The sequence below is a fragment of the Nyctereutes procyonoides genome, unplaced genomic scaffold (assembly GCF_905146905.1).
Source record: "Nyctereutes procyonoides isolate TBG_1078 unplaced genomic scaffold, NYPRO_anot_genome, whole genome shotgun sequence".
Classification (NCBI taxonomy): domain Eukaryota; kingdom Metazoa; phylum Chordata; class Mammalia; order Carnivora; family Canidae; genus Nyctereutes; species Nyctereutes procyonoides.
The window spans coordinates 17,080,909-17,096,767 of record NW_026575147.1 but is presented as its reverse complement, the minus strand read 5'-3'; the positions used below and the strand labels follow the sequence as shown (position 1 = coordinate 17,096,767).

The window sequence follows — 15,859 nt, the reverse complement described above, 5'->3', positions numbered from 1 at the left end:
GGAGCAGTCTCCATTCTAAGTCTTCTTTCTCACCCATCCCTTCCAGGCTGTGGGATTGTAGAGAAGCCCAGCTGGCTGCCTTTACAGCCCCAGACAACCCAGGCAGAGTCAGGATAGCAGTAACTGGGGTGAGAGCAGAGGGGTTCCTTCAGCTACAGAAAGGTTGGTTTTGCGGGGGCCATATAGGGGAGCTAGCCTGAATCGCTACAGTTAGAGGGCGGTAATATTGATTGAACTGGAACTCCACCTGAGACTTTCTCTACCCTCACTTGGCCCTCAACTACTAACTTCCTACTTTCTCTCTCCTCTTTCCAAAATCTGTTTCCCCTTCTTTAAGGTAATGTCACCAATGCCTAAGGGTCTTAATATAAGGTGGAGAAATAGAAGTGGTCATGAGAAAAACAAGCTGTGGACTCCTCCACTATTTCTAGGTTACTTATCTCCAGGAGAGTTTCTCTTCCCAGGTTTTGTCCTGCCTCTGGTGTCAATGTTTCCCCCAAACTTAGGCTCTTTCTGTCCTTCTTTGTCTCCTATCCTCTATCCCCTTCCCTTAAACTCATACATACACATGGAAAATAAATGCTAAGTGCTTCCCATTTAAGCCCAAGGGAGGAAGAAGATGTCCATTTAGTGTTTACCACATGCCAGGCACCATTCTCTGCATTTTACACATATTTTAATCTCAACCATATTATAGTTCTAGGAAGTTGGTGTCTTGTCTCCATTTTTCACAGAACCAGATTAGCCATTAATAGCCTCTGGGAGTATACCTGGTATCCCAGCAGCTACATGGCCTGATTCTTCAGTTAATAAGCAAAGCCTTGGCACATTCTTCAGAATTTAAAGTTAGTCACTCTTTCAAATGCAAATGATGCCTTTTAGTGAATAACTCTACATTGTATTAAGGACTGACCAAAGAGAAAAGGAGCTGTAGTAAAATGATATCTATTTTCACAGTGGCTTTCACCAAGACTGTGGCAGGAAGAGGTAGCATTGTCTCACTGGTATATCTACACTAAAAGGCGGCATTGACCTCATTTTTGTTTGTGAAACAGGTGCAAATTGCTATGTGGAATGTAATAGAAACCAGGCTGTCCTTATCCCTGTACACTGTCCTGTCAGACTTGTGCTGACTCTGATATGGGACTCCAGGAGTTCAGAGGAAATTAGAAAAATGAGCCTTATAAGAAAAAGACAATGGAATTGGAATTTTTAATTTGGGGAAGAACAGATTCAGAGATAAGCTAACAGTAGATTTGAGATGTGTCAGTATGTGACATTATGGTGATTAGCTGTGCTCTGTTTCTTCTGACAATTAGAATAGGTTGATCCTAGTTGAAACCTAAGCATTTAGGGCTCATTCATTTAAAGCTATTTATTGAACACATGCACTATGTTCCAGATGCTATTGGAGGTGATTGGAATATGTATCAATGAGCAGAACAGACTATCATTTGTATTCTGGCATGAGAAGCCAGACAATGAACAGTAAATATTATAAATAAATAAAATATGTACAATATTAGAAAGTAATAAGCTCTCTTGGGGGAAGAAAAGAAAAAGGTAGAGCAGGGTAAAGGGGTCAAAAAGTGTGAGAGCAGAGAGCAGATGACAGTATTAAAAAGTGGTGGTGGGGAGTGTCTTGGTGGCTCAGTCAGTTAAGCGTCTAGCTTTGGCTCAGGTCATGATCCCGAGGTCCTGGGATCAAATGCCAAGTCTGGCTCCCTGCTCAGTGGGAAGTCTGCTTCTCCCTCTCACCCCCCACTTGCGCTCTCTCTCTCTCAAAAAAAAAAAAAAAAAAAAAGTGGTCAAAGGAAGCCATTTTTAGAAAGTGATTTTAAAAACACATACATTGGGATCCCTGGGTGGCACAGCGGTTTAGCGCCTGCTTTTGGCTCAGGGCGCGATCCTGGGGACCCAGGATTGAATCCCACGTCGGGCTCCCGGTGCATGGAGCCTGCTTCTCCCTCTGCCTATGTCTCTGCCTCTCTCTCTGTGTGACTACCATAAATAAATAAATAAATAAATAAATAAATAAATAAAATAAATAAATAAATAAATAAATAATTTTTTTAGATATTAAAAAAATAAATAAAAACACATACATTTTTATCATCTCATCGTTTTATGTGTGTCAGCAGTAAAGGCAGGACTTCACTGAGTTCTGTGCTCAGTTTTACTAGGCTACAACCAAGATATTGGAAAGGCCAAGTTCTCATCTAAAGGCTTGACTAGGGAAGAATCAGCTTTCTGAAGTCATTTGGGTTCTTAGCAGAATTCATTTCCTTGTGGTGATAGGACTAAGGGTCCTGGATTCTTGCTGGGTGTTAGCTAGAGCCTGCTCACAGTTCCTTGAAGCCACCTCTATTCCTTGCCATGTGAGGTTTCCTCATATGGCCACTTCTTTCATCAAGTCAACAGGCTCTAGAGCAAGTCTGCTAGCAAAACGGAGTCTTAAAACTTAACATTGTCATAGGAGTGACATTCTGTCACCCTTGACATGTTTTATTGGTTAGAAGCAAATAACACATCTTGCTCATACTCAAGGTGAAGAGATTATGCAAAGGTGTGAATACCAGGAGGCAGGGATCCTAGGGAACCATGTTAGTCTTTCCAATCGCCCCACTTATTTTGCAGAGAGAAGATGAAAAAGGAAGCAAATAAACATATTAGTGGCCAACAGAGGAAGATTTGTTACTGTGTTTTACCCTCACAACATTTATAGTTCTCAAGGCTGACCTGAAGCAATGAAGGCATCCCAGATTCGTGGTCTCTGCTGAGCTCTTTGCTTACCTTTTTGTACTTGGCTGTTTGCATTGCCACTCTTATCATTTCTGTTTTCCTTTGATCTTTTGTTTAAATCAATTGTGTGAAGTGTAGTTTGGTGAATTTGAACAAATGTATATATCCATGCCGCAATCACCTCACATTTGAGATGTAAAACATTTCCATCACCCCAAAAAGTTGTTTTATGTCCCATTGCTGCCAATCCCCTGCAGGAAGCCATCGATCTACTTTCTGTCTATAGCTTAGTTTTGCTATTTTAGAATTTCATGTAAATGGAATAGTACGGTGTAGATTCTGGTATTGGACTTACCATGGTTTTGAGGTTTATCCATGTTGTTATGTCAATAGCTCATCTCTTTTTATTGGTGAGTAGTATTCCATTGTATGAATAGAATGCAATTTGTTTATCCATTCACCTGTTATTGAATGTATGTGTTGTGTCCAGTGATAGGCTATTATGAATTAAGGTGCTATGAAATTTCATGTCCAAGGTTTGTTTTATTTCTCCTGGGTGAATACCCAGTAGTGGAAATGTTAGGTCACATAAGTCAGGTCAATTGTGGCCTAAACAGATGGAAGGATAGAGTTGCCATAATTGAAATATAGGGAAGGCTATGTATATAGCAGGTTTGAGGGTAAGAGTGGGAATTAATTTGGGACATTTTGTGTTTGAGATATTTGTTGAACATTTCCAGTGGCAATATCAAGTAAGCAGTTGAGCATATAAGTCTGGAGTTCTGGATAAAGGGTTGTGCTGGAGATATAGGTATTGAAGGAATCAGCATATAGTTGGTATTTAAAGCCTTGAAAACTGGATGAGATCACCAAGGGAGTCTGATCTAACAAGGGGGAGGAGAAAAAGACCAAATGTCCAAAGCCCTGGGTCAATCTAACATTGACACTTGAGACAAAGGAAGGAGAACCAACAAAGGAGAAAGAGAAGGTACAACCGGTGAAATGGTATGAAAACCAGGCGAGTCTGGAGTTGTGGAAGCCAAATAAAGGAAGTGTGTAGTGGAAGAGGGAGGGAGCAACCTTATGAAATGCTGATGGTAGTCAAGTAATATGACGACTGAGAATTAACCTTTGGATTTAACAACATGAATGCCCCCCTGTGATCTTGATCATAAAATCATTTTGGTGGACTGGTGGAGGCAAAAGCCTGATTGCATTAATTAAAAAAAAAAAGAACAGGAGGAGCCGAGTCAGTGAGTACTACTGAGTATGTTGAGGACCTTTGTTGCAAAGGAGAGCAAAGAAACAGGACAGTAACTATTAACAGTGTGGGGTCCATAGAAGATTTTTTAAAAGATAGATAAATAATAGCCACTTATATACCAACAGAATTGTCCAGTAGAAAGTGAAATATTGGTAGAGGAGAGAGGGGAGACTTTCTGGATAGAATTTTTATTAGTAGATAGAATGAGACTTAATGCGTAGGTGGGAGGTTTGGCTTTAGACAGGAGTATGAACAGTTGATCTGTGATCACAAGTGCAAAGACAAATGTGAGCACAGATGCTGATGGATGGCTAGATGTGATGGTAGGTGATTGTCAGAGTTTTCTTCCAGTTTTTTCAGTATCCTTAATGAAATAGGAAGCAAGCTTGATTCTCACACTATGTATTTGCAAATATGTTCCTGGAGTGAGTCACTCCCCCTCATGTGTGCTCATTCTTGCTGACACATCCTTGTTCACACCTGGAACACCTGTATCCTTTTTTCTCTGCTTCTCCAAACTCTACTCAGGTTTCAGAGTCCAACTCAGATTGCATCTGCTTGGGTGGGCCATTCCTCATCACTACTGCCTGAAATTATCTTTCACTTGCTCTACTCTTCCAGCAATTACAGTTCAGATGTATTATTTGGCACCTGTTATTTAATCCCTGGCTGGCAATTATCTTTCCCTGCATGTATTTCTTATCTCCTTCTAAATTATAAACATTTGGATCTCAAATTCCTCTGTAGCTTCAACATAATCTTCACTAGTATTGAGTCCATAATAGAAACTTAGAAAGTTTGCTGATTGATTGCAAATGCTGGAAATTGCAGGTGAGGCTGATCTGTACAGAAAAGGTAGAAAGGGGACTGCCTTTGCTATTTCCTCCACCTGAGAGATCCAAAAGCTGGTATTCCAGGTAAACTTCCTAGAACTGAGCAGTCTCTCAGAGGATTGGCAGAAGTAGAAAGCCAACAAATTGAGAAAAGAAAGTGTAAGATGAGGAAATTATTGATGGTGAGAATTGTTTGGGCTATATTTTTAAATTGAACATCTTTTCATTTGATAAATATATAATCATCTGTGTTTATGGGCACTGTGCTAGTGATGAGGACACAATGGTGAGAAGACAGAGGGGGCCTGCCTTCCTGACACTTGGATTTTACTGTCGACATAGTTTGGTTAGTACTGTGATCTGACTTTTTTTTTTTTTAAGGTTTTATATATTTACTTAAGAGAGAGAAGTAAGTTAGACTCAAGAGCTCCAGTGGTGGGAGGTACAAGGAGGGGGCATAGGGAAAAGGGGAGGGAGAATCAGTCTCCCCACTGAGCAAGGAGCCCAACACAGGGCTCAATCCCAGGACCCTGGGATCATGACCCGAGCCAAAAGCAGAAACTTAACCAACTGAGCCACCCAGGCACCCATGTGATCTGACTTCTTCAAGTCACCTGGTATCGCCCTTTATCACCACCACCGCCCCCCCCCCCCCGATAATTTTGCTTCACTTATTATTGGCTGGAGTCACTTCTGTATTTTGTTGTTTGATGAATGCCACAACTGCATAAAAACCCTGAAAAGTGCTCTTATACCACAGAACTAACTGTGATGCAGGTCAGAGCATATCTTCATGCAGTGTACTTCAAACTGGTATATCTTTTACCTAACATCTTACAGAGCAGCACAGTCTAACAGAAGTATAATACGAGCCACAAATGTACTTACAGTTTTCTAGTGGCTATATTACAAAAGAAGTAAAAAGAAACACATGAAATTAATGTTAATAATATATTTAAAATATTATCACTTCAACATGAATCAATATTTGAAAATTATTGAGATTTTATATATTCTTTAGTTGTGGTTAGTTTTTGCAGCCCAGTGTGTATTACATATCAGTTTGGACTAGTGATATCTCAGGGCTTCAGTAGCTACATGTGTGTGGCTTGTGGTTGCCATCCTGGACAATTCTAACAGCTTGGAATCTACAGTCTGAGTGCTGTTCCTGGTCCAAAGCAGAGGTATAACTTCAGAAGAATTACCTGGTCATAGCACCTAGCTTCAGGACACAGCTAGGCTTCCAAGGAGTGACTGCCAGGTGCTAGAACTTTGTTCCAGTTTGTAAAGCAAGCTTCAGTGTGAGAAATGGACTTTGTCCTGTGCTTAGCAGAACACCAATGAGTGGCTTTATCCTTTTTGGAGAATACTTCAAAGCAAGTATCAATCCAGAATTGAGAGCTGAATTTGGACATGAATGTCAGATCATGTTAGATGCCGTGGTAACTTTAAAATAGTAAGGTTTTTTTTTTATATTAAGTTTTTATTAAACATCACAACCTTGCACTTGTGTCATTTCTGAGTAGCTTTACAAACCTTATTTCCTTTGGGTCTTACACCATCCACAAAACAAGATCAAACAGAAAGTAAACTCATGCTTAGAACAGTTATTTTTGCTTCCATTCCTTCTTTCAGAGGCAGGTGAGCAAGCCAGATTGAACGGAATGTGATGTTCAATGAGTCTGTCCATTTTGTTGCTCTCCTAGGATGCTGCTCTCCTTAGCAGAGCAAAGTTGCCTCGCCAACACTCCATTGGTATATCTTCTTTTTCTCTTCTATTAGGCCTTTGAAGGTATTTTTGTACTTTGGAACAGCAATGCAAATCAAAACCAAGTCTGCAATCTATCGTCCCTTAATCCTCCCTTTGCCTGCTCTGAAGTTTTTCTACTGTTCTCCTTTGTTCCTCTTGTCCTGTGCACTGATTTGTCTGTAGAAAAATTAATATAGTTTTTATACTTTTAACTCCAAAGTAAATTTTTACTTATTACAATTCTATACCTGCTGCCCAAAGAGAAGTCAAAGAAAGCACAGGATAGTTCCCCTGAGCTCCCCTTCCTGAATAGCTGAAGGAAACAAATCATTCAGAGTAAGCCTTGCAGCCCCTTCAGTGGGGCTGGATTCCTGTCTATACACAAGGTGTCCTGGGGATTGCAGGGGCTCTAGCCTCACCCCTGACTTTAACAGGAGGCCTGCACTTTGCTAAATTAAGCCCAACCAGGCCTATTTGTGAACGGAGAAGCTCCAGCCAAGTGAGAGAGATTCATCCTGCTAAGGAATGTGCTGGTAGGGGGAGAGAATCACTGAGATCATTGATATTTATGTGTATGCTTTCTCACTTGCCAGCTCAGTTGGGCCAGATCAACAGAGGCTGCTGGGACTCCACCAAGATTTTTAGGGTGGCTGAGAAGGGTTTAAGTTACAGAACAGTATGAACACCAAGGCAGTGTGTATATTGGGAGCTCTGATGTCAGAGTCTAAATAAAACAAGCCCAAGACACCTCTCATATTTTCCTCCATATTTTTAAATAGACTTTATCTTTTAGTGCAGTTTTAGGTGCACAGCAAAAATGAGCAGAAGGTACAGAGATTTCTCATGAACTCCCTGCCTCTCCCTTTCCCCTGCAGGCTCCCGCACCATCAAAATCGAAAGTCACTTCTTTTTCTTACTTAAAAAGTAGGCTCCCTGCCCAGCATGAAGCCCAACATAGGGCATGAACTCATGACTCTGAGATCAAGACCTGAGCTGAGATCAAGAGTCAGACACTTAACCAATTGAGCCCCCCAGGTGGCCCATTTTCCTTCATCTTTTCTTGGGTTCCCAAACTCAGGTTTGGCCAGAAAGAGCTCTCTCTCTCTCCTTCCTATGCATCTTACTTAATGTTTATTGAACACCCACCATAAGTCAAGTATCTTCACTTAACATCTTTTTCTTTAATTCTCAGTATAATTTTTCAATACGTGAAAGGTAGTGCTATTAGCACCTGAAGCAACTAAAACTTGGGTTACATGGTTTTACCTCTGGAATGTAGATAATGAACTATGTGAAACTGTGAAACTATAAAAAATAGTTGAATATTTGCACTTTGATGTGATTCAACATAAGAGAATGTGAAAGAGTTTGTATTTGAACCCAGGATGGTTTAGTTCTAAAGTCTACACTGTGGTGTCTAAATGGGGTGTCTCTTGATTGGACGGGGGCCCTTGAATGTGAGGTGAAGATTGGGTGGAAGCCTGTGACAGGCAGTGAAAGGATTCACTTGAAGCAGAACAAAGGAGATAGAAGTTTATTGAACGCACCGCAAGGGAGCGGTGGGCAGGACCGCAGAGGAGAGGCTGTCTGCACGGAGGCAGTGGGTGGGGGCCGTATTTAAAGTCAGAGGGTGAGGAGGTATGGCCACGTATGGAATCTTCCCTTTTTTGGTAACTGTAACTGGTTGTAAGTAGTCCATTGGTCATATGTTGAAGTGGGTCACCTGATAGGCCTGTTTGTATTCACCCAGGGGGACCCTGTGGGCCTTTCTACCTTCCATCACTCAAGCCTGTTTACCTAAAAGCTGCTTCTACATACATTGCATTGTACCATACCACTGCCCTGAATACCACCTCCTTTATTTTCCCTGGCAGCTCTGTAGTTTCAGATTTATAGCCCTCCTCCCTGACCGATTAAAATGAGGGAGCTGAGAGGAAGGGCAACCCAAGTTAGGACGTATCTGAGTTGAGTCTAGGAGTGTTTCTTTGGAAAGCTAGAAGTTACAGGATGTGTGCCTGTGCTGCCATTTACACCTCTCACATGCGTGCATTTCCATTCAGCTGATGCTCTCATCTGTCTCGTTTTGTTTTTTAAGATTTCGTTTTTAAGTAATCCCCCCCCCCCAACGTGGGGTCAAATATTGCATGCTCCACTGACTGAGCCAGCCAGGTGCCCTTAGGTCTCCTCTGCTTGTCACACTTTATTATTATAATCATCTGGTTAATTGCCTCTGTAGCTGTAAATCCCCTGAGGACTGTGATTATGCCTGCCTTGCTCTTTCCAGTACCTTGCCCATCCAAAGTAAGTCCTCGGTAACTAACTGAAAATACAAATGAGTAAGCAAATCTCGTAAGTCAGCTACCCTGTCCTCTGCCCAGTGAGCACCCTTTATGTCCTTTCTGTCTCTCTCTTTCTTGTTTACACACACACACACACACACACACACACACACACACACTGAGCCCTGACTGCATCTGTCCAAATACCCTATCACCTGAGAACCCATCTACTGCCTCAATGCCGATTCAGTCCTTGCTTGTCTAACCAAGGTAAACTGGGCTAGAAAGGAAATGGTATTGTCTTCAGGCCTCTGCTAAGAACTGGTGTGGGTAGGGCTTGAAAGAGTGACCTGAATAGAGAAGTTTTGTTATTAAGATGTGGATCCTTGTATTTTGTATTGTATAAGCTGAAACTTTCCCACTTGGTTTTTTCCATCCCTTTGGGGGATGAGACACTGACTGGCAGAAGAGTGCCATTGTCTTGTAGTCTTCTGGTTACTGAGATTGAAGACACTGCCTTATTGCCTTTCCCTGACAACAAAGGACACTTGTCACATGTTGGGGCAACCTATGTGTCCATTTTGGGGCTTAACCATGCTAGTGGATGACTTTAGAAAGATAGGGACTGAATAGTGTCTTTCCTCTACCCTAGGGTCTAAACACATTACATTTTGGATTTGAACACTTTCTGGCTAGGTGTCTCACATCAACTGAGATGAGCAGTGCAGGCTGTGTAATAATAATTCTTATGGGCAAGAGGGAAAAGCTCTGATTTAAATTAATTGTATAAAAACAAAGTTTTGGGGATGACTCGTCCAAGGTCACACAGTGACCACAGGGAGCCTGCTTCTCCCTCTGCCTATGTCTCTGCCTCTCCTTGTGTGTGTGTCTCATGAATAAATAAATAAAATCTTTTTTTTTTAATTTTTTTTTTTTATTTATTTATGATAGTCACACACACACAGAGAGAGAGAGAGGCAGAGACACAGGCAGAGGGAGAAGCAGGCTCCATGCACCGGGAGCCTGACGTGGGATTCGATCCCGGGTCTCCAGGATCGCGCCTTGGGCCAAAGGCAGGCGCCAAACCGCTACGCCACCCAGGGATCCCAAATAAATAAAATCTTAAAAAAAATAAAATAAAACTAGGTGAATGGAAAACAATTTCATCTACAAAGAAATCACTTGGAAGCTACTACAATACGTTTCTGGGGATTTGTAGGGACCACTCATTTGTCCCTTGGTCAGGACACAAAGAACCCCTTATGAAAATACTCAATACTTCACCCTGTTTTATAGAGCTATGCCTTTGCCCCAGTGGTATCAGAGACGTCCAGAAAAGATATTTCCTCTGTATGCAAAAAATATTTATGAACTACACTTTTTCTAGATGAGATACAGTTCTCAAAAGAAAAGATTTTAAAATAAAACTCACCTACTTAGAGTTAGTTTTCACTTTGAATAATGCCCACAAGATTTTGAGACTCTTCCTCCTGCTAGCCTATTTCTTCTTGAATTCTTTTAGTTTACAGAATTGATTTAAAGTGAGATCTGGCCATATTTATTTTTGTTCCAAATAAGTGCTATTCTATGGGAGGCTGTGCTCCTCTCTGGCTTATAACCTGCTGTCTTGCAAAGATGTGATAGCCATTTCTTTCACTCACTGATCCCAGTTCTCATTTTACTACACTCAGAATTTCCTGAGATCATGAACTACAATGGGAAGAACTTTGGTTTTAGCGACCTTTAATCTCTAACACATAGTTTACTTGCTGATTTTATCAATGAATGTATGCTGTCCAGCTTTTTTTTCTCTTAAGTGCCTGCTCTTACCCCAGCAGCAAATTATGAGAGATACAAAATAAGGCATAGTCCCTGTCTTCAAGGTGATTGAAGATTAATAAAAACACACACAAACACATGTATGAATATGAAGTTACGAGCAGTGGATCAATTTGTACAGTTAAAATTGAAACCTTGGAGAGGAGTTAGGTAATTGCTTACCACTGGTCGCTCTTAGCCCAGTTCTGTGTTGAACTTTGCAGTAAAAACCAGGGTGGAAATCAGGTCAGAAGAACCCTGTGTTTAACATTGATTGCTGTTAACACCCTGGTCACATGACATTTCTGGAAACAAGACAAGTTGCAACACAGAGAAAGTCTGATAAAACATAGTAAATCTATAAACTCATCATTAGCTTAGTTCTCAAGCTCTAGGTCTTGACATTATAATGAGGGTTTATTGTACTTCCAGTCATTTAATTTTAGCTTCATCAGTGAAACTTTTCCTTCAGTTAGATGGGTGAATACTCCTCTGGGGACATGTAGAAAAAGAGGCCCTCTCCCCGCCAGCTCTGCTGCTCCTTTTTTGAGTATAAAATTTTTCTCAGGGGATCCCTGGGTGGCTCAGGGGTTTGGTGCCTGCCTTCAGCTCAGGGCGTGATCCTGGAGTCCTGAGATCGAGTCCCACATCAGGCTCCCTGCATGGAGCCTGCTTCTCCCTCTGCCTGTGCCTCTGCCTCTCTCTCTCTTTCATGAATAAATAAATAAAATCTTTAAAAAAAAAATTCCTCAGATATCTTGACAAAGAGCTGACAAGACTTGGTGATAAGATAAGCAGATGCAGTTAATTTAGGATCCACTCTGGCTGTACTTAGAATTGAACAATTTACATATGAATATTTGCTAACAAAGAATGGATAAATGTGATAAACCATGCAGATTTTTCTGCAGAAAGTGGTTACAGAAGGGTTAGACCATAATGATGAAAATTGGTATGTACTTGCATTTCCAAGTGGTAGATTTTACAAGTACTTTGATCCACTGGAATAACTAATCATAAGATTTAGGATCTAGTTTTGTGGAAATGAAACTATTTTAGCAGTTCTGCATGAGCCTTATAAACTTTATTTTCTGAGTAGACCTAATGCCAAAGCCTGCTGGAGAAGTAATTCTATTTTTCCTCTTTCCTATTTCTTCTTTTCTTTTCTTTCTCTTCCTTTCTGTTTTCTACTTATCTCAGAAGGATAAAGCTCATGTGAAGACTATTCAAATTGGGTGGGTATTTGTGTGCAGGGGTCTGGAGTAGCCTACCTTTGGTGTAGTAATTTTCTTTCCTTTCCATGACAGCATTAGTTTAACATGTGACTGACTCAGAAGTTCACTAAGCTAGTCAGGGAGGGTAAATTCTTGTTTTTATAGTTGATAATAACAAACATTTTCTGAATGCTTACTGCATGCCATGTATTGTGCAATGTATGTCTTGTACATCATTCCACTTAATCTTAATACCCTAATTAGAGAGGTGCCATTATGCTTCTCCTTTGATAGACAAGGAAATTGAGGCTTTTAGAGAGGGTAGGTGGCTTGCCAAGCCCTCTTCTCAGTTTCAAGGCCTATGCTCTTGACCACTATACTTACTGCCTAATGTAAAACATTCCCTAATTCTATAATTTACCACATTCTACTAAATCAAGCAAAAATTGGCAGTGCTTCCTGGGCTGCTCTCTGGTTGAAATGCTGAACCAAATATGGAATGCTGGACTCAATTTTTGTTTTTATCTTAGAGGAAGTCTTCGAGTTTCAGTTTCCTTATTTTTCAAATGAGAGACCTGGAATCTTTTGCCACATTAATTCACATAATGACTTCATTTTCTTTTTTTTTTTTTAAGATTTTATTTATTTATTAATGAGAGACAGAGAGAGAGACAGCGGCAGAGACACAGGCAGAGGGAGAAGCAGGCTCCATGCAGAGAGCCTGACATGGAACTGGATCCCGGGTCTCCAGGCCCTGGGCTGAAGGCAGGCACTAAACCGCTTATTTAGGATTTGGAACAGACAGAGCCCACTGATTTTGCATCCTCCATTTCCCACCCTCTTTTTTTCTCTTTTAATTCCAGTGTAGTTAGCATTCCATTTATTCTTCCTTTACATTTAAATATTTTTCCCAGTGAGGCTGAGATCTCTTGACTGCTACTAGTTAGCCAGTGAACAAAGGTTGTTGAGCAGCTGTGTGCAACACAGAGTTCAAGGGATTCCAGGTATTTAAGGTGTATTATGTACCTTATCACATTGAATCTGTACACAAAACCCCTTGTGGAATAGACATTATTATCTTCATTTAAAAAGAAAGCAACCACAGTATACCTGGGGGAAAACTGGGTTGCACATGATAGAGTCCATAACATAGTATTGATGCAATTTTCCCTGTTTAATCCTATGTATTCAGGGAAGAGGCTAACTCATCTCTGTGTAGCTTAGCTCTAAGCCTTAATAAAGCAAATCCTTGACTAGTATTTTTAGACTCTCAGGTTCCCCTACAAACCTGCTCCTCTTTTTCTGTACCCTCTTTTAGTTAACAGTATGCATTACTCTCAGCATTGTCTGCTCCTCTCTCTCTCTCTCTCCCTCACAAACCAGCAAACCCCATGGATTTGGAAATGCCTTTTGAGTCTTTCTCCCTATACCTCTTTGGCCCCAGACAGTCCCTGTCTTTTCTGAGCAGTTGCTTCCTGACTCATTCTTCTTTTTTATGTCTACTGTAAACTCCTTCCTCAACGCAGACCGGATCATGGCAATATTTTGCTTAAAGCTCCCTGATGAGGGATCCCTGGGTGGCGTAGCGGTTTGGCGCCTGCCTTTGGCCCAGGGCGCGATCCTGGAGATCCGGGATCGAATCCCACGTCGGGCTCCCGGTGCATGGAGCCTGCTTCTCCCTCTGCCTGTGTCTCTGCCTCTCTCTCTCTCTCTGTGACTATCATAAATTTAAAAAAAAAAAAAAAAAAAAAAAAAAGCTCCCTGATGAGTTCTTGTTCTCTACCGACTACTATTCAGGCGTCTTAACATGGCTTTCACAAACTAATTGAAAACTATTTTCTGTACTGATTTCCCACCCTTCACCATACACCAGGCCGCTCAAGCTGTACTGAATGTTCCATGGAAAACATTTCAAAAAATCTCTGTCCATATTTTATTTCTCTTGGAATGGTTTTATTTCCTTTTTTCTGTTTGTCAAGTCATAATTTACTGCTGTTTCATCTCAACAAAAATGGCCTCCTGTACAGATTTGCTGTCAGAATTCCCTATCACATTCAGCAAATGCAATTTATGAAAATCCAATTCAAAGATAAAGGAACCATATTGTTTTAAAAAATGTTCACATGATTTCTTTAAATAATTAAATCCCCAGTTATGTTTAGAATATAATTCTATATTCAACAATTTGGTTTTCAGAAGCAGACTTATATTAGTAAGAAAAAATTACTTTAATATACACGCTATCCTCTGATGATTTAGAAAACAAACAGGCTTTGGAGGTGTTCATCATCCAGGGGCAATAATGAATGGCTTGGAAAAACAGATAAGTAGCTCTGGGGAAATCTCGAAACTGTATAGTCCATTTACCCTTGACCGAATTACTGACCCATCTGAATCTCATTTATGTCATGGGTCATGAAGAGAACTGGGATAAGATGAGAAGCTGTGGACTAAGGCAAAACCAAAGGAACCTGGTTCCATGATAGAGGGTCTGTGACAGTTAATAATGATCAATGCCTCTGTGCTTTTCAGAACATCGAGCTGAAGGTTGAAGTAGAGAGCCTGAAACGGGAACTCCAGGACAAGAAACAGCATCTAGATAAAACGTGGTGAGTTGCTGTTTGAACCGGTTGAGCTCTTGGTTCTTTTCAGAGTCTGGTTTATTAATCTCAGAGCTTTAGAATTGGGACCTAATTCCTTCATCCTAACTCTGGCATGTGAATGAAATGGCCAGTTGAAGAAGTGAAACAATGTGCTTTCCTTTCCTTTGGCTCTCGCTGTTACTAAATCCGACAGGCCTTGAGGTAGATTGGAAATTCACTGGGCCTAAGATTATAAACTCCCTGTTCAACAATCTGCTAATAACATCAATGGCCAACAAAGATTTAGGGGGAAATGGGCACTCTCATACACTGTAGATGAGAGTTTGAATTGTGGCCACATTTTTGGTTTGTGGCACTACCTACCAAAGTGAAAAATGCACATTTCCTTTGACCAAATAATCTCTAGAAGGAATCTATCCTTTAGAAATAAGAGTGTAGGTGGGGCACCTGGGTGGCTGAGTGGTTAAGCCTCTGCCTTTGGCTCATGTCATGATCCCAGGGTCCTGGGATCCAGTCCCACATCAGGCTCCCCGCAGGGAACCTGCTTCTCCTTCTGCCTATATCTCTGCCTCTTTCTGTGTGTCTCTCATGATTAAATTAAAAAAAAAAAAAGCACGAATATGAAAGAATAAATACAGAAGTGTGTTTACTACCTCATTGTTTATAATGGCAAAAAAACTAGAAATAGCTATCCATCAACAGGGCAATGGTTGAAAACATTCTGATGTAACCATATTGTGGAATATTATGTATTTACAAGAATGAGTTAGCTCCATATTATTATTTTGCTGGGAAGTCCCTGATAGACTGGGCAAGGGGGAAATGTGCAAGGTGGTATTTATGATATAAGCCCCTTTGTGTAAAGACAAACAGTCCCTTCTGTGTCTATATGTTTGCTTGATTATGCATAGACAAAAACTGGAGGGTTATATGCCAAACTCTTTAACATTACTTGTATCACAAAAGTGAGATTAGGGTTTTTGGTGGGCAGAAGACTTGTTTCTGTTTTTCTTTATATATGTTTGTAGTGTTAAAATAGTTACTTTTTAAAAAGAAGGTTTTATTTACTTATTCATGAGAGACACAGAGAGAAAGAGAGAGAGGCAGAGACATAGGCGGAGGGAGAAGCAGGCTCCCTGCGGGGAGCCCCATGCGGAACTCGATCCTGGGACTCCAGGATCACACTCTGAGCCTAAGGCAGATGCTCAACCACTGAGTCACCCTGCCATCCCAAATAGTTATTTTTTTAATTTATAGTTTCTATAATTAAAAACCCCTTAGTTTTCAATGACAAGTATTGATAAAGTAGCTATTAAAAATACTTTTTAGATTTTATCCGGGGATCAGTATACATTC

General features: G+C 40.7%; 1 protein-coding gene across 5 annotated transcripts in view; it reads left to right on the top strand.

The window, feature by feature from the left end:
- LOC129501357 (myomegalin-like) overlaps positions 1-15,859 on the top strand; it is a 182,000-nt gene that overhangs the window by 57,583 nt on the left and 108,558 nt on the right. For all 5 annotated transcript variants that reach the window (XM_055312440.1, XM_055312437.1, XM_055312443.1 and 2 more), the window contains exon 5: positions 14,433-14,509. In XM_055312440.1, the coding sequence (XP_055168415.1) occupies positions 14,433-14,509 (77 nt within the window). The remainder of the gene's footprint in view (positions 1-14,432; positions 14,510-15,859) is intronic.